Source organism: Grammomys surdaster, unplaced genomic scaffold, assembly GCF_004785775.1.
Source record: "Grammomys surdaster isolate TR1022 unplaced genomic scaffold, NIH_TR_1.0 373, whole genome shotgun sequence".
In the NCBI taxonomy this organism is placed as follows: domain Eukaryota; kingdom Metazoa; phylum Chordata; class Mammalia; order Rodentia; family Muridae; genus Grammomys; species Grammomys surdaster.
The window spans coordinates 1,784,436-1,800,664 of record NW_021604792.1 but is presented as its reverse complement, the minus strand read 5'-3'; the positions used below and the strand labels follow the sequence as shown (position 1 = coordinate 1,800,664).

Below are 16,229 nucleotides of genomic sequence, written 5' to 3'. Positions count from 1 at the left end.
GGAGGGAGGGAGGGAGGGAGGGAGGGAGGGAGGAAGAAGGGAGGGAAGGAGGAGGTTTCAGTCCCTACACGGCAATTGAGTGTTCATAGTATAAGTAAACAATAATGTCACTAGCAGTCAGTATTATTTTAATAATTTGAAAGTTAATTCATCAAAAGCTTAATGGATTATAAAATCAGCAGTTAAATAGACGTGCATGAAGCTTATTTTACAATTCTTGGTATAGACATAAATTTTCTGACAGCTTTGAAATAATCTTAGGTCTTCCTAAATCCATAGTAATCCAAAATCACTACAACTCCTTCTCAGCTGAGGCCTTCTTGAAGAACAGACATACACTGTTCATATTTTGTACACATTTTAAAAGACCAACAAATAATAAGTCCATACTTACACAGTCCCAGTACACATGGGATCCAAAGCAGGAATGTGAGTATCGGAAAGTTGATTGAGACTGACCGGAGATGTGGGCTGGGGGTGGGATGGGCAAGCCAGTTGAAATCAGAGAGCCATGAGACAGAAATCCTGCACAAAGTTCTGAGTTTTCTCCTATCATGTTCTGTGTCTATATCAATACAGCAATGCTTATAAAAATTGCAGAGAGATCATCATGTGTATTGTATGCATGCCTCAACTGTCAATTAAAAAGCCTATGGCCTATGGCTTAGGCAGGAAGTAGAGGTGGAACATTGGGAAGAAAAAGGATTCTGGGAGTCAAGGAGGCAGGAAGAAGAGCCCCAAAAAGAAGTGAGGAGACCAACGCATGGTACCTGACGACACATAATCAGCCACATGGCAAAATATAGGTCAAAATAAATGGGTTATCTTTAGTTATAATCTAGTCAGAGTAGAGCCTAGATAAATGGCCAAGGTATTTGTAAATATAATTAGAGTCTGAGTCTTATTTCTGGGAGCATGGGGCTGGGAGGCAGAACCGGGGCCTAACTTCGAGGAAAACATGTCCCACATTGGCACCATTTTGTTGTAAAAAAATTTAATCCCAACCCAGAGTTTCTACCCTGCCTTTAACCATTTAGTTCCTGGATAAAAACACGCATACAATCTTTACATTTATAATAAGCCTTAATCAGCACAAGAGCTGGGTAGATGTCTATCCCCTATGCTACTATGTCTATTTCCCAGCCAGTAATTAATTCCATTATATGATTTCCCAGGTTTTCTCTGGGCTGCTCTTGGGTCCAAGTAGCCAACCACATGGCCATTAATTGTTTCACGACTCACCTAACCCATGGTGGCTTCCTCCTCCCTTCACCTTCTTTCCCCCTCGTGATTCTTCTTTGATACCGATACCGGAAGTCCTGGAGTGCTGAACCCTGCCTATGTCCCCTCTGCCCAGGTATTGGCTATCAGCATCTTTACTCAACAGTCAGAAGTAACTTGAGACCAAGATCACATGGTATCATTTGAGTCTATGTTCAGACTCTCTCATCTCTGGGGCAGCCAGGTCTTGGGGGCCTGCACTTTGCATTACAATCAAAGCAACCGACCGAACCTCAACAAAAGATGCAAAAAACAAGCACTTGACTTTGTATCTGACTTATTTTCTCTTGCCCTCAGCAGTGACATAGGATCCTATTCCTGCAATAAGCTTCTGCTTTACTTCTGTGAGTCTTTAAAGGCACCGAAATAGGAGACCAGGTTCTTACTAAAGAGCTCAGAGGCTTATCCCATGGCATCCATGGGTATTAAATAGCTTTGTTCTTGCACCTTCTCTGAAGCATGCTCATTGCAGCAGCCTCTCCTCTCACTATAGTGGGATTCCTCAAAGTGCCAAGGCCTTGCAGCATACAATGAGGTGAATAAGAAATATCTAGTTCCTATCTATGTGTAAATCCCTGAGACACAGAAAGGGAATAAAGTGTTGCCTATCAATGTCTTACCAAAATTTTCACTGAAATAATTCTTCCCTTTGTTATTCACGGATTCTTCTGAGGGAGGGTTAGTTCAAGGACTCTCTCTAGTGGCAGAGACTCCATCCTTCAATTACCAAAGCTTTGGTCCAGGGACCAGCTTGTCTATTTGACACTTTCCAGTGTGCATCCCAGCAGGGTTTGCCAGCAGTCTCTCAGAATTCCTCTGGCATACAGAAATCCCATGGTGCACCTGAGTCAGGAGCAGAACATTCCGGGCACCATCTCTCAGCTTTGAGAATGGCTGCGAATTTAGCCCTCACACCAGTGTTTTTTGTGTTCAGCTACCTCAAACATCTGGTTTAAAACGCTGTTCAAGGATTCATAATGAAGGAAGAATCTCTACCTTGTAACAGAGTTACATTGTTACAATCGATGTGTTCCTGCACTGTCCTTGGATATTATCCAGGAAAATTCTAAAGGAAACACCGGAAAGGACAGGACATGGGTGGTACATGCTTTACCTGCCTAAAGCTCTCATGCAGAATTCTTCATGGGTGATGAGGATACAAGGACAGTCAGCAAGCCAGAGACACTTGCTCATCACCAATTCATTCTCTCTCTCTCTCTCTCTCTCTCTCTCTCTCTCTCTCTCTCTCTCTTTCTCTCTCTCTCTCTCTCCCTCTGTGCGTGTGTGTGTGTGCGTGTGTACTTATGTGCTTATGTGCATTCAAATCTGTATGTGTATATATGGAAACCGGATGTCATCATCGGGTGTGTTGTTTTGGGGGTTTTGTATGTTCACTGGGTTGTTTTTTTTTTTTTATTTTGTTTGAGACAGTGTCTCACACTACATAGCATAGTCTAGCGTCAGATTTACAGAGATCCTTCAGCCTCTGCCTCCTGCCTCCATCTCCTCCTCCTGCCTCTGCCTCCTGCTTCCAAGTCTTGGCATTAAAGATATGCACCACTACACCAAGCTTGCTTCACAAGCTTGGATCAAACTCAGGCCCTTGTCCTTTACTACTGTCTCCCAAACCTGAACTCTTCTGAGCCTCACAGGATGATAAAGCTTGGTCTGTCATGTACTACAAGTTTCAGAGGACTGGTCCTGTGTAAGACAATGTTTCTCTAACATTCTGTCATCTGCAACATTGCAGCCATCTTCCCAAGAGGACAGAGGTCACCAAATAACAATGTTTCAGGATGTCTTCTCTTTAACTAACAGATGCCTATAAATGTACATGATAACTAGGCCCAGAAGGATACAAGTTATTTAAGCTCAGAACTAACTGATCCCAAAGCCCAAGTCCACCCCAGGACACTCTCTCCTTCCAATTCTCTGTTCGAATGTGTGCGGAGCTGGCTCTCACCTCGCTCCTCCCTTGATACTCTTCCCACCGATACAGGCTCACTGACCTCCTGTTTATTACTCTCCCACTGCAATCATGAAAATATACTTTTGTCTTATTTATTAGCCCCTTGTGTCAAATAATGTCCAGTGAGTGCCTGTATATGAGTTAATAGATAAGCATTACACTCAAAGCTTCCTATTTGAGGTGCCAATTCCAAACCCACAAATTCTATAGTTGTCAGGTTGACTGAAGATTTGCCTCATGCTTATCGGTAGACATGTATGAATACACTATAAAACGTAATAAAGAGACGTATTCCTTATTCTATTTCTATAAAGACATACTATGTCATTTGATGAAAATGTCACAAAGAATGCATCCACCTATGTTCTTCTCCAGCATGACCCAACAACTACTTATTGCATGGTAAAAGAGTTTTTTAAAAAAATCACAGCCGGGCGGTGGTGGCGCACGCCTTTAATCCCAGCACTTGGGAGGCAAAGGCAGGCGGATCTCTGAGTTCGAGGCCAGCCTGGTCTACAGAGTGAGTTCCAGGACAGCCAGGACTACACAGAGAAACCTTGTCTCGAAAAACCAAAAAAAAAAAAATCACAATAGGTGCACGGAACAACTAAGAACTGTATACTACCAATATTGTCACTTTGGTCACTTTAAGAAAATAATTTGCGTTATCCAAGAACAGGTTAAAAATCTACCAAGTAACATAACTTTGAAAGTCCTGATGTTTAGACTTGACACAGGAAAATAATAAATTTCAAAATGACATCCTGAGACTTCCTACTTTCTGGGTGTTTGAGGGACTTGGTTTTGTCAGGAAAAGTATTCCTCAGCCAAGTGCAAAAAAAAAAATCGCTCTATTTGTGTATTTGATGGCCATTTGAAGTTGATTTGTGAGTGTTGAATATTCGGCATAAAGCTTGCATCATTCTCTCATTAATTCTTTTTCACGGAGCTGTAGGTTAGTTCTATTATTCCCAACATGCAAAGGCTCAGAGCCGAAGACAGACTCACATGAATGTGAATATAAGTCACTGCTGTGTCTTGTTGAAAAATCTTCCTTTTGGAATTGATTGGTACAGTTCACAGAGTCCCTGAGCCAGACCTTTGCAGAGGTCACATCTTGAAATGGTGCCACTTTCCTCCTCCCCTGTATCATTTTGAAAGCTCCATCATCGGTCTTCTCTTTGGGACAAGCAAGGAATTCTCCATGGTAAATGTTATAGGAAGAAAAGGGGGAGAGAAGGCAGGAGGCTAAAGATGGCCGCCATGAAGGGACTAAGAGGGAGCTTACCCTGAGGTCCCGAATGGATTCCCGGGTAGCACCAGGCATCCATCAACAGTGAGGGAACATGAGTTAATTTGGGGGTGTTTGACACATTCTCCAAAATCTTTATTACCCCTGATCCCCACTCCTGGCTTGGGATACTTTCAATAGGCAATCCTAGAAAAAACAATGGCGATTTTCTTTGTGAAGCTGAAGTGAGCCTCTGTAGGAGGAAGTAGCTGGATAGAGTAGCCTAGATAACATTGCGAACCACATCCCTTAATTCAGTTAGTTTTTTACTTGCTAAGTAAATTTTTGTCGATGGCAGAGAACCAAACTTGATTGATAACTTGCATTTCTTACGTGCTCAACAGAGAGTTTCCTTTGGGGACTTCAACGCCAGTCCTCACTGATGGCGTCAGAGGGTGACAAACAGATGCAGACAGTGTGCAACTGCTCAGAACCCCCCATCCTTGCTCACAGAGGAGGCCACCCAGCTGTCTGAGGGCTTTCCTTTCAAGCTGCCTCCTATTTTGCATATACTGAGAGCCCTCCATTCTCCCTCGTAATGTGGCTGTAAATAGCAAATATGTATCACTATGTGAAATTCCGGCTTCTCAATGTGTTCTAACACGTTTCCCCGGCAACCATGTCAGCTTTCCATGCATGCCTCCTTTCCTTTCACATCTCATAGCTAACATCTTCTTCCATCCCCCACTGCCAACATCTCTCACCCGCAACAGGCCTGTCATTGTCATTACTGTAATCCCCTGAATATTTGAAGCCAAAGTTGAACAGACCCCACTGGTGAAAAAATTAAATCACAGGAACAACCCATACATATATGTGCATATTACATGTATATTACAAGTCAGATCTTTGAAAAGAAAAACAAGCAATTGCATACGTAAGACCAAAGAATATCAAAATGTTAGCTGTGGTTATCCCCCAATGTTGGAAAGGCAGATTTTTCTCCTTCCACTTTTGAAGTGTTTGTATTATATGTTTAACTGGATAAACACGTTTTCGCTATTAAAAGTCACACAATTTTAAGTAAAAGAAGTGACCACAAACTGATTCCGTTAACTGTGCAAGGAAATATCACCTTCCCCATTTAAGTAGCACTGGCCTGTCCATCTTCACAGACATGCAACACAAGGATGTGGTACCCAAGCTCCTGTGCCAGTCAGGAGGTTCAAGGGTGGTTAGAGGCAGAGTATTGGACTCTATTTCTGGTGAATATCTGATTGAATCACGGAATTTGGAGTGAGGAAGTTTAACGGAATCAGGAACACTAAGATTCTTAAAGAAATAGTCATTTAATTCCATTATGTCAGTAGAGCCTTGGCTCTTCAGGGTTAATGCTGGAAATAAAATATTTTGACATCAACCTCTCCCCTCAAAGGTATTAGCTGCTAGCATCATTTTAAATATTAAAATTATTATTGAAAAGAAAGATGCATTCAAGCATAACTGATTTACGTGTTCCTTCTATCTCCATTTTCAGGTGGTATATGATGAAGTCTCAGGGCTCCAGGGCCACGTTTTAATGCTCATCGTGAAGAGTAAAACTGTATTTGTGGGAGCAGTTAACATCCAACTCTGCAGTGTTCCCCTCAATGAAGAAAAATGGTACCCACTAGGAAACAGTATCATCTGAGCAATGCCATGAGCATGTACATTATTGATTAAATACTTTAGGATTTTAGCTTCTAATTCCCTCTATCTCATACGCAAGGCATCTTTCTTGTGGAAGATAGCTTAGAGCAATGGTTCTCAGCCTTCCTAATGCTATGACCCTTTAATACAGCTCCTGATGGTTGTAGCGATCCAAACCATAAAATTACTTTAGTTGCTACTTCATATTTGTAATTTTGATACTGTTATGAATTACAATGTAAATATCTGATTTACAGGATATCTACTATGCGACCTCCATGATAAAAAAGTCGTTTGATACCCCCAAAGGGTCATGACCCATGGGTTGAGAACCACAGGCTTAGAGTGTGAAGGTCACAGAAGAGCCAGATAAAAATCAGTCTTTTGTAGTGATTTCTTCCCTATCCTCTCCTTAGTTTCTTATCACATTTTCTCCTTGGAATATTCATCATGTAAAATTCCATATGCAAAGTAATGAAAGAATGATTAATTTTAATCTGCATTTTGAATCAAACATAAGTTCCCGTCTTGTCTTAGTTGCTTGTTGAGGTCAAAAATTATACTTTCAAGGTGTTTTCTGAAGCTAGGAGAAGCTCATAAATGAATCTAAAGGCTAAGAATATCTGCAATACATTTCAAACTTAAATATTGTATGAACCACATGTCTAGTCGTGATTGGATTTATTGAGAGAACTGGTGATCTCCAACCATGCGCTATAATTTTTCTATTAAAAAAGCTCTAAGATTTCCTACTACATAGATTTTTTTCTTTAAGAATTTCACACATGTATATCATGTCTTTTATTACTCCAGTTTCTCTCTTTTGTAGTTGTCCCCACACCTATCAACAACTATTCTTCTTGAAAAATCCTGTATTCCTGTGGGGAGTTTTGTTTTTAAGATGGACACCTTACTATATATCCTAGCTGACACAGAACTCACTATGTAGACCACTCGGGTCCCAAACTCACAGTGGTCCTCCTGCTTCTATTTCCCTACTGTTGAAGTTCCAGGTCATTGGACCTAGTCTGTAATCTTTAAGTTCAGTTCTTAGAACTTGATATTAATTAGTCCACTGTCGTCGTGTCTTCCTGCCTCTGTCATGCCCACACCTTAAGTCTTATTAATCCCCGAACCCAAAATGTCAGACTTTTAATTCACTGTTTAAAACTGCTTTCCCCTTGTTAAGTACTATCACTGCACTTGAACCTGCCCTTGTGCCCACCATGAACTGAGTAGATGATCTTCCAGATTGTTGCCTGCATAGTAGGCAAACCCAGAATAATAGTGTGCCTTCAAGATAATCAAACTGGAAGCTTTCAAAATAAAACATCTGCCATGTAAATTGTTGTTGGTTCTGTTTCTCTAATCTTGATTTGCTTCATGTTAAAAAAGGAATTCAGATTGTTTTATTCGGCCATTTATATAATCATATAAACACATGAAAGCCTGTGTATTTATTTAGTCATTGAAAATACATCAGGGACTTATAGGAGCCATCAGGGTTTCACTAAAATGCATGACTCTATCCCAGAAAGCCATCAACATTGTAAGCAACTGTTCTGTTCATTCTTACACTGCTTCCTGTCCTGTCTTACAGACAATGGTGACATGCCCTCTCCTTACAGTAGCCTCATCCTGGCTTATACACAATAGTAACACACTGTCTCTTCTGCAGAAACCTCCTCAGCTTCTTTTCTCTTGACCCATGTTCTCCCTGGCAACTTTGTTTCCTGCTTCCAATCTTTCAAAGGAAACATCAACAGTCTTCCACTGTTGCTGGACATGCTGTGCGAGCAGTTTACTGCAGGTTCATCTCCTCAGAAAAGAGTGATGGGTGCTTCTCCCAAATCAGTTCCCAGCTGTGCATCAAACACGGTCCCTTACCCACATCGCTTGAACACTTTGTTCCTGTTCACAACAAAACTTTCTCAAATGCTTGTCCCTACCTTCAACAGTTTCTGTCTTCCAAAGGTCACCCATGCTCATCAGGTCAGCTGTTTGTGCCACCACTTCAGTGAAAACCTCCATGTAGCTAACTAAACACAGCTGTGTGTTTCCCTCTCCAGTTTAATTTCTCCATCAGTACCTATATCTTCAGTAACTCTGTCATCCAGTCTCTTCCAGACACACTGTCCGTGTTTTCCTTTCATAACCTTGCCCCATTGTTCTCATTCTCCAGTTCAAGAGCCTCCTGACTCTGCCCGACCCTAGTGCTGCAGGGGCCTAGGCTACCTTCATCCCTGGTAATGGTCTCACACATCCTCAGAGCTTTAATGTCATCTGGATGCTACTGGTCCCAGCTTTAAATCTCCACCTCTATACTCCTCCCACATTTCAGCAGTAAGTACACAATTGTTTGTCTAGCATCCCTAGAGTATCTAATAAAGATCTCAAATTTGGTATTACGCGTGCGTGCGCACACACACACACACACACACACACACACACAGAGGCATGAGTGCTACTCAATTAAAAAAACCCCGTTAGACCTGTTCTCAAACTACATCCCAAATCCAGTCACTTAACATTATTTTCCTACTATCATCTTTATCTTGTGTTAACACAGATGCCTTCTAATTGCTTCTGGTGTCTAGGAACCCCAGCCTCCTTCCATTCTTTTTCCAACACCATGGCCTCTGAGATGTTGATGTCACTCTGCTCTAAACTCTGCATGAGCCTCTAAGCTCTGAGCAAAAGCCCTAGCCTTTAAAATAGCCTAAAAGGCCCTATTGCTGGCTTCTCAACAGCTATCTGTCTCTCTGATGTTAACTTTTGCTGTGTCCCTCTCTCTTCAGAGCTCAAGCCATGGCCTCCTTCCTGTCCCCTGGGCACTCCAGCCATGCATCATCCTGAAATCTTTGATCAGCCAACCCCTTCTCCAAAAGAAATTCTTTGGGACCTTATGTCCACTTTCCAACTCCCACACATCCTTCAGATCATGAGCAAATGTCTCTGTCTCTTTCAAGCCCATCCTATGACACCACAGTGACATGGCAAACTGCTATCCTCAGACACACACCAGATCCTTCCTACCCTACTTTTTTTCCTATATGGTTATCATTTCTGGATATATGCATATTCACTTTTTATTTTACATGTTATTGATATTTGTTTCCCCGAGCTAGTAATAAGCCCTAAGCTAACACGTTTTTTTCTCATGGACAAAGAAAAGGGGAGCTCTTCCCCTGGTGCCCTCACTGTGAAGAACTCTGTTTCCACTAGAAGTGGCTATGATCCATAGCCAGAGCCCCTTGCCAGATTAGTCTTGGTACAAAGTCTGGCTAATTTCCTCTCTAGGCCTTGGAGACTTCCTCTCTGATTCTATTCATCTCAAGTCTGACTGTACCATCAATGAGAGAATGACAGGGCCCAGGGACGAACAAGGGGGGGTAGGATGTGACCTGAGTGTGCCTGTTGAGTGACCACAAGACCACCCATGACAAGAAGACAGCCTGGGAAAGGAAGAAAAACAGAGCATATGAGGGACTCTGGACACAACTGGCTCTTCCGTTGCACCAGAATCCACAAAAGATTCTAACAAGTCAGAACTCTCAAACCTGTCCTTCTAGGTCTAGATGGAAGCATGTGTATTGTAAGAGGAGAAAAATGCATTGCATTTAACGTTGCATTACCATCTGCCGAAATTAATAGGACAGAAAATAGGATTTATCCTGACCACGCAATTAACACCATCTGATAAGATTTGGCTAAACAGCTCAAATTGAATGTCTTTATCTGTCTCACCCAGAACTCTCGCGGTGCTCAAGTTTCCCAGAGTATTTCAGGGTCTCATATTCTACTGACTGAGGTAGCCAAACAACCTGCTTGTCCAAAATGCTTAAGTGTACTTACTAGTCATGTCTGACAGCAGGGTAGCTGAAAAGCCTGGGAGGCCAGGCTAGAAAACATAACACTCTAAAGAGTGATGGCCTTGTGGTGGGGAGCTGTTTGGGGGCTAACAGCACAGGCTGCTCTTGCCGGGGAGCTGGATGTGGTTCCCAGAACTCACTTGGTGCCTACCACCACTTGTGACTCCCCTCTCCAGCAAATAAACTCTTCTGGCCTCCTCAGCGCTTGTACTTACCCATCCTTGTTCCTCGCACAGACACACATACACAAACAGAATTTGAAAAAGAATAAGCACCTTGAAACTTTCCCACAAGTTCTTAGGAATCTAGAAAAAAACACACAAATGCCCAATTTAAATTCACAGTGAGAAAAGTCATAGGATCACCGGAAGCACCCATCTCTGGCTGCCTTCCAGGCTATGCAAAGTTGACAAAAAGGTGAAGGTGAGGTGGAGAGTTTCCAGATGAAGATAGAAGGCATGTTTCACCTCGCACAGAGAGTCAATAAACACTGAAAGGGGATTTATTTATGTATTTAGGTTCTAGGAGTTTAAAGAAATCTGTCAAATTATAGTTGCCCTCTAGGCTAACATACAAAGCTATCAGACACAACAGAGAATACACACTTCAAAACAAGTTCAGAAGGACACAAAACAAGCTATGCTAATGCTGCAATGGCAAACCCCAGCACAGCCTGGAGTCAAGATGATGTGACGGTTAAAGCTGGTACTTTATAAAATATAGATTCTTCTCAAAAGAAGAGAGGGAGGAAGGAAAGAAGGCTGGAAAAGGAAGAAAAAGAGAAAAGGAAAAGAGAAAGGAAGAAGGGAGGGAGGAAATCGGGGTGGGAGGGACAAAGGGCATGGTAGCATATGCAATCCTAGCCTTGGGAAGCAGAAATATTGTGAATTTGAGGCCAAGCTAGGCTGGAAAGTGCAACATTGTATCAAGAAAGAAATGAAGTGAGATGAAACTGAGAGTCATCAGAAGAAGGAAAATAAGGCCTTTAATTATGCATCAGGTTTCACCTACAAATGCCAACTCTAGCAGGGCTTTGGTAGGGGTGGAATGACATGGCTCCCACCCCTGGGACAGAGCCAATAGGGCATGGACCTGCATGAGTGTCGATGGCTGCTGTGGGTGTGGCTTGTTTGTAATAGTACTGTACATACTTTTACAATCCTCCTTCAAGAGATGTTCTCTCTGTTAATACTAATGAGTCCAAGGAAATCGGAGACAGCATGAGTTCGGGAGGTGAAGGTGTGTCTAATGTCTCAGTCAAATGGTAAATGCTGGGACCTTTGGGACAACCCTTAAGGCTTGGGAAAGAACTCTAAAAACTCTAAAACTAAGTTTAGAAATATATAATTTCTCAACTCTGCAAAAAACTAAGGATGCAACATGAATTATATGAGGGGTATCACGAATCTAAAGGAGCAAAGGCAGCTGTACTAATGAGCCAGCTTGTCAGAAAGATACACAGTAAGGCAGATTCCTGAGTTCAGGGTCTGCCTGGGACAGAGCAAGGTTAGGGACAGATAGTGTGGTAGAAATGGTCATTTCAGGGCAGGGTCCCACCCACGTAGCTTATTGCCTGCACTTAACAGAGGCAGGAAGACCTTTGAATTCTTTTGCAATGTAAGGAAAAATGTACTTCCTAAGAATCAAAGGGCTAGGGTTATAAGATACTGATTCATAGGATAATCAAAGGAGGCCTGGAGTAAATGATTGGATTGACATGTAAAACAAAAGACTGGGCTTATAATCTGTAAGAGATGAACTATCCAGAGAAAGATTTTAGAATACCATGAGAGAACTGCTTGGAGAACTATCTCGAACCGAAAAAAATATATATATATATTCCAGAGAGAAAGCAGAAAGGAGAAAATGTCATCTGGAAATCTGTCTTGAGCAGAACATAGGCTGCCAGCTTGGACCCACAATTCATTGATCCCAGAATCCTCTTCTGCTCCACCATGCTGCTCCCAGACATCCCTTCTATCTGAATCCTTCTCTAAGCTTAGGCTGGTCCTTAGCATGCAAAAGCTAAGGAGACAGATCACAGATGGAGTTCTTTCCTGGAGGATGTAAAGCTTTACATTCAATCCCAGGTACTAAAAAAAACAAAGCAAAACAATCGAACAGGACTACAATCGGCCAGAGTTGAAGAAGAGGCCACCATGATTCCAAAATGTATATTTAAATATCTGGCTTCTTTAAAAGCTGTAGGAAAACAAGCCACAGAGACTATCCAGCTCAGTGGAAAACAGTCAGTGGACGCTCAGGGTAAATCCACACAACGGACTTTACAACAGCTCTGGCACTCGAAGGACTAAGAGGAAGATACAGAGAAGGTTGAGTAGCGTGGAAGGATGAATAAAAAGATAGAGAATATGAAAAGAAACTGAAATTAAAATTCTAAAGCAGAACAAGTAAAGCAACCATTGTCCAAAGGTTCACTAGCAGAATTTAGAGAAAGATGTAGGCAGGCAGAATACAGAAATGGCAAATATTAAAACCGAGTAGTGGAGCCCAAGAGTCCGAGAGACAGAGAAGGCGGTGGCCATAGGATGCTGTAGGGAGACACAGAGCCAACTTATGCAGACCAGAGTGAGATGAAGGTAACATTATAACAATGTTTTGTAACATTTTTATTTTTTACATGATTTAAGAAATTAGTTAACTAAAAATCAATTATTAGTCTGTGTATTTGGATCCACTGTATGAAGATATGGAAGGGGAGGTGCTGAAGGGTAAAGGTGAAAATTTGTGTTGTGTATGAGTTAAACAAGTATAAATCATAATATCAAGATATTAAATGTAATCCCTATTGTAAACATAAAGAAAATAGCTGTAAAATTTTGAACCAAAGAAACTAGAAGGGATTTTTAATGTATCACAGCAATAAATAAATAAATAAATAAATAAATAAATAAACAGTTGACTAGACATAAAAGAAGACAGCAGCACAGAAAACAGTGAACATAAAATCAATATAGCAAACAGAAAAAAGTACAAAATAACCAAAGTTCTTCCTTATCAATAAAAAATTTAGTGTAAATGTTTTAAACTCTCTCCAATCAAAAGATGCAACTAGAAGCTTCCGCAGCAGAACAGTCATGGGTAAAAAAGTCCACTGAACATCAACCTCCATGAAAAAGACTTAAATCTTTCCCTTAAGATCAGAAACAAGGTCACATGGGAAAGGCAATGCTTGTCAAACACGACTGCCTGAGCTCAATCCTGGAACTTTTTTGATGGAGAGACACATTGAGTTACACAAGTTGTCTGTCCTCTCTTCCCTTTCCCTTTTTCCCTTTTCCCTTTTCCCTTTTCCCTTTTCCCTTTTCCCTTTTCCCTTTTTCCCTTTCCTTTTCCCTTTTCCCTTTTTCCCTTCCCCTTCCCCTTTCCCTCCCCCTCCCCTTCCCCCTTCCCCACCTTCCCCTTCCCCTTCCTTCCCCTTCCCCTTCCCCTTCCCCTCCCCCTCCCCCTTCCCCACCTTCCCCTTCTTCCCCTTCCCCTTCCCCTTCCTTCCCCTTCCCCTTCCCCTTCCCTTTCCCCTTCCCCTTCCTCCCCTTCTTCCCCTTCTTCTTCCCCTTCTTCCCCTTCTTCCCCTTCCCCTTCTCCCTCTTCCCCTTCTCCCCCTTCTCCTCCCCCTTCCCCTTCTCCCCCTTCCCCTTCCCCTTCTTCCCCTTCTCACCCTTCCCCTTCTCACCCTTCCCTTTGCCCTTCTTCCCCTTCCCCTTCTTCCCCTTCTCCTTCCCCTTCCCCTTCTTCTCCTTCCCCTTCCCCTTCTTCCTCCCCCTCCCCTTCTCTCTCTCTCTCTCTCCCTCTCCCTCTCCCTCTCCCTCTCCCTCTCTCTCTAACACACACACACACACACACACACAAACACATACACAAATAAGTTTGAAAAATAAGCCCACACCTGGTCCTTTTGGCTGGGGCAGACACCTAGCTGGTCTGCTCCTGTGGAGACACCTTATCCTGAGCCATCCTAGAGGAGATGCTATACTCAGAGCAGCAGGATTTCAGGATCCCAGAGGCAACCTGAGTCCCAGGAGTTCTTCCACCCAGGAGCTTATGATCACAGAAACACAGAGACATCTGGACTCTGAGGAGTTCTGATACAAGCAAGATAACTGGAAAGACAGACTCCAGTCAGACACAGTGAGCACAGGTAACACCAGAGTTAACCAAATGGTGAAAGCCAAGCGCAAGAACACAAGCAACAGAAACCAAAGTTACTTGGCATCATCATAACCCAGTTCTCCCACCATAGCAAGCCCTGGACACCCTATCACACAGGAAAAGCAGGATTCAGAATTCAAATCACTTCTCATGATGATGATAGAGGATTTTAAGAAGGACATAAGTAACTCCCTTAAAGAAGTACAGGAGAACACAGGTAAACAGGTAGAAGCCCTTAAAGAGGAAACACAAAAATACTGTAAAGATTTGCAAGAAAGCACAACCAAACAGGTGAAGGAATTGAACAAAACCATCCAGGATCTAAAAATGGAAATAGAAACAATAAAGAAATCTCAAAAGGAGATTACCCTGGAGATAGAAAACCTAGGAAAGAGATCAGGAGTCATAGATGCAAGCATCACCAACAGTATACAAGAGATAGAAGAGAGAATCTCATTTTCTCATCCAGAAAATCCAGGACACAATGAGAAGACCAAACCTAAGGATAATAGGTATAGATGAGAGTGAAGATTCCCAACTTACAGGGCCAGTAAATATCTTCAACAAAATTATAGAGGAAAACTTCCCTGACCTAAAGAATGAGATGCCCATAAACATACAAGAAGCCTACAGAACGCCAAACAGACTAGACCAGAGAAGAAATACCTCCTGTCACATAATAATCAAACCATCAAATGCACAAAACAAAGAAAAAATACTAAAAGCAGTACTTAAAAAGGTCAAGTAACATATAAAGGCAGACCTATAAGAATTACACCAAACTTCTCACCAGAGACTATAAAAGCCAGAAGATCCTGGACTGATATCATACAGACTATAAGGGAACACAATTGCCAGCCCAGACTACAATACCCAGCAAAACTTTCAATCACTATAGATGAGAAACCAAGATATTCCATAACAAAACCAAATTTGCACAATATCTTCCCACAAACCAAGCACTTCAAAGGATAATTGGTGGAAAACGCCAACACAAAGAAGGAAACTGCAACTTAGAAAAAGCAAGGAAGTAATCTTCCAACAACCCCAAAAGAAGATAGCTACACAAGTATAATTCCACCTCTAATTACAAAATTAATAGGAAGCAACAATCATTTTCCTTAATATCTCTTAACACCAATGGACTCAATTCTCCAATTAAAAAGACGTAGACTATCAGACTGGATACATAAACAGGACCCAGAATTTTGCTGCATACAGGAAACGCAGCTCGGTGACAAAGACAGACACTACCTCAGAGTAAAAGGATAGAAAACAATTTTCCAAGCAAATGGTCCCAAGAAACAAGCTGAAGTAGCCATTCTAATATCAAATAAAATCGACTTTCAACCCAAAGTAATCAAAAAAGATAAGGAAGGACACTTCATACTCATTAAAGGAAAAATCTACCAAGGTGACCTCTCAATTCTGAACATCTATGCTCCAAATGCAAGGGCACCTACATACATAAAAGAAACTTTACTAAAGCTCAAAGCACACATTACACCTCACACAATAATAGTGGGGGATTTCAACACCCCACTGTCAGCAATGGACAGATCATGGAAACAGAAACTAAACAAAGACACATTGAAATTAACAGACGTTATGAACCAAATGGATTTAACAGATATTTATAGAACATTTCATCCTAAAACAAAAGAATATACCTTTTTCTCAGCAGCTCATGGTATTTCTCCAAAATAGACCATATAATTGGTCTCAAAACAGGCCTCAACAGATACAAAAAGATTGAAATAATCAATGCATCCTATCAGATCACCATGGACTAAGACTGGTCTTCAATAATGACAAAACCAATGGAAAACCCACATGCACATGGAAACTGAAGAATGCTCTACTCAATGATGACTTAGCAAAGGAAGAAATAAAGAAAGAAACTAAAGACTTTTTAGAACTTAATGAAAATGAGGAAACATCATACCAAAACTTGTGGGACTACATGAAAGCAGTGCTAAGAGGAAAACTCATAGCTCTAAGTGCCTACAAAAAGAAA

At 41.7% G+C, this 16,229-nt stretch overlaps 1 protein-coding gene across 2 annotated transcripts in view; it reads left to right on the top strand.

Moving 5' to 3' along the window:
• The window catches only part of Pik3c2g (phosphatidylinositol-4-phosphate 3-kinase catalytic subunit type 2 gamma), a 337,943-nt gene extending 330,428 nt beyond the window's left edge, over nucleotides 1-7,515 (top strand). For both annotated transcript variants that reach the window (XM_028780980.1, XM_028780979.1), the window contains exon 34: nucleotides 6,019-7,515. In XM_028780980.1, the coding sequence (XP_028636813.1) occupies nucleotides 6,019-6,171 (153 nt within the window). In that variant the 3' untranslated portion in view covers nucleotides 6,172-7,515. The remainder of the gene's footprint in view (nucleotides 1-6,018) is intronic.
• The last annotated feature ends 8,714 nt before the right edge of the window (nucleotides 7,516-16,229 follow it).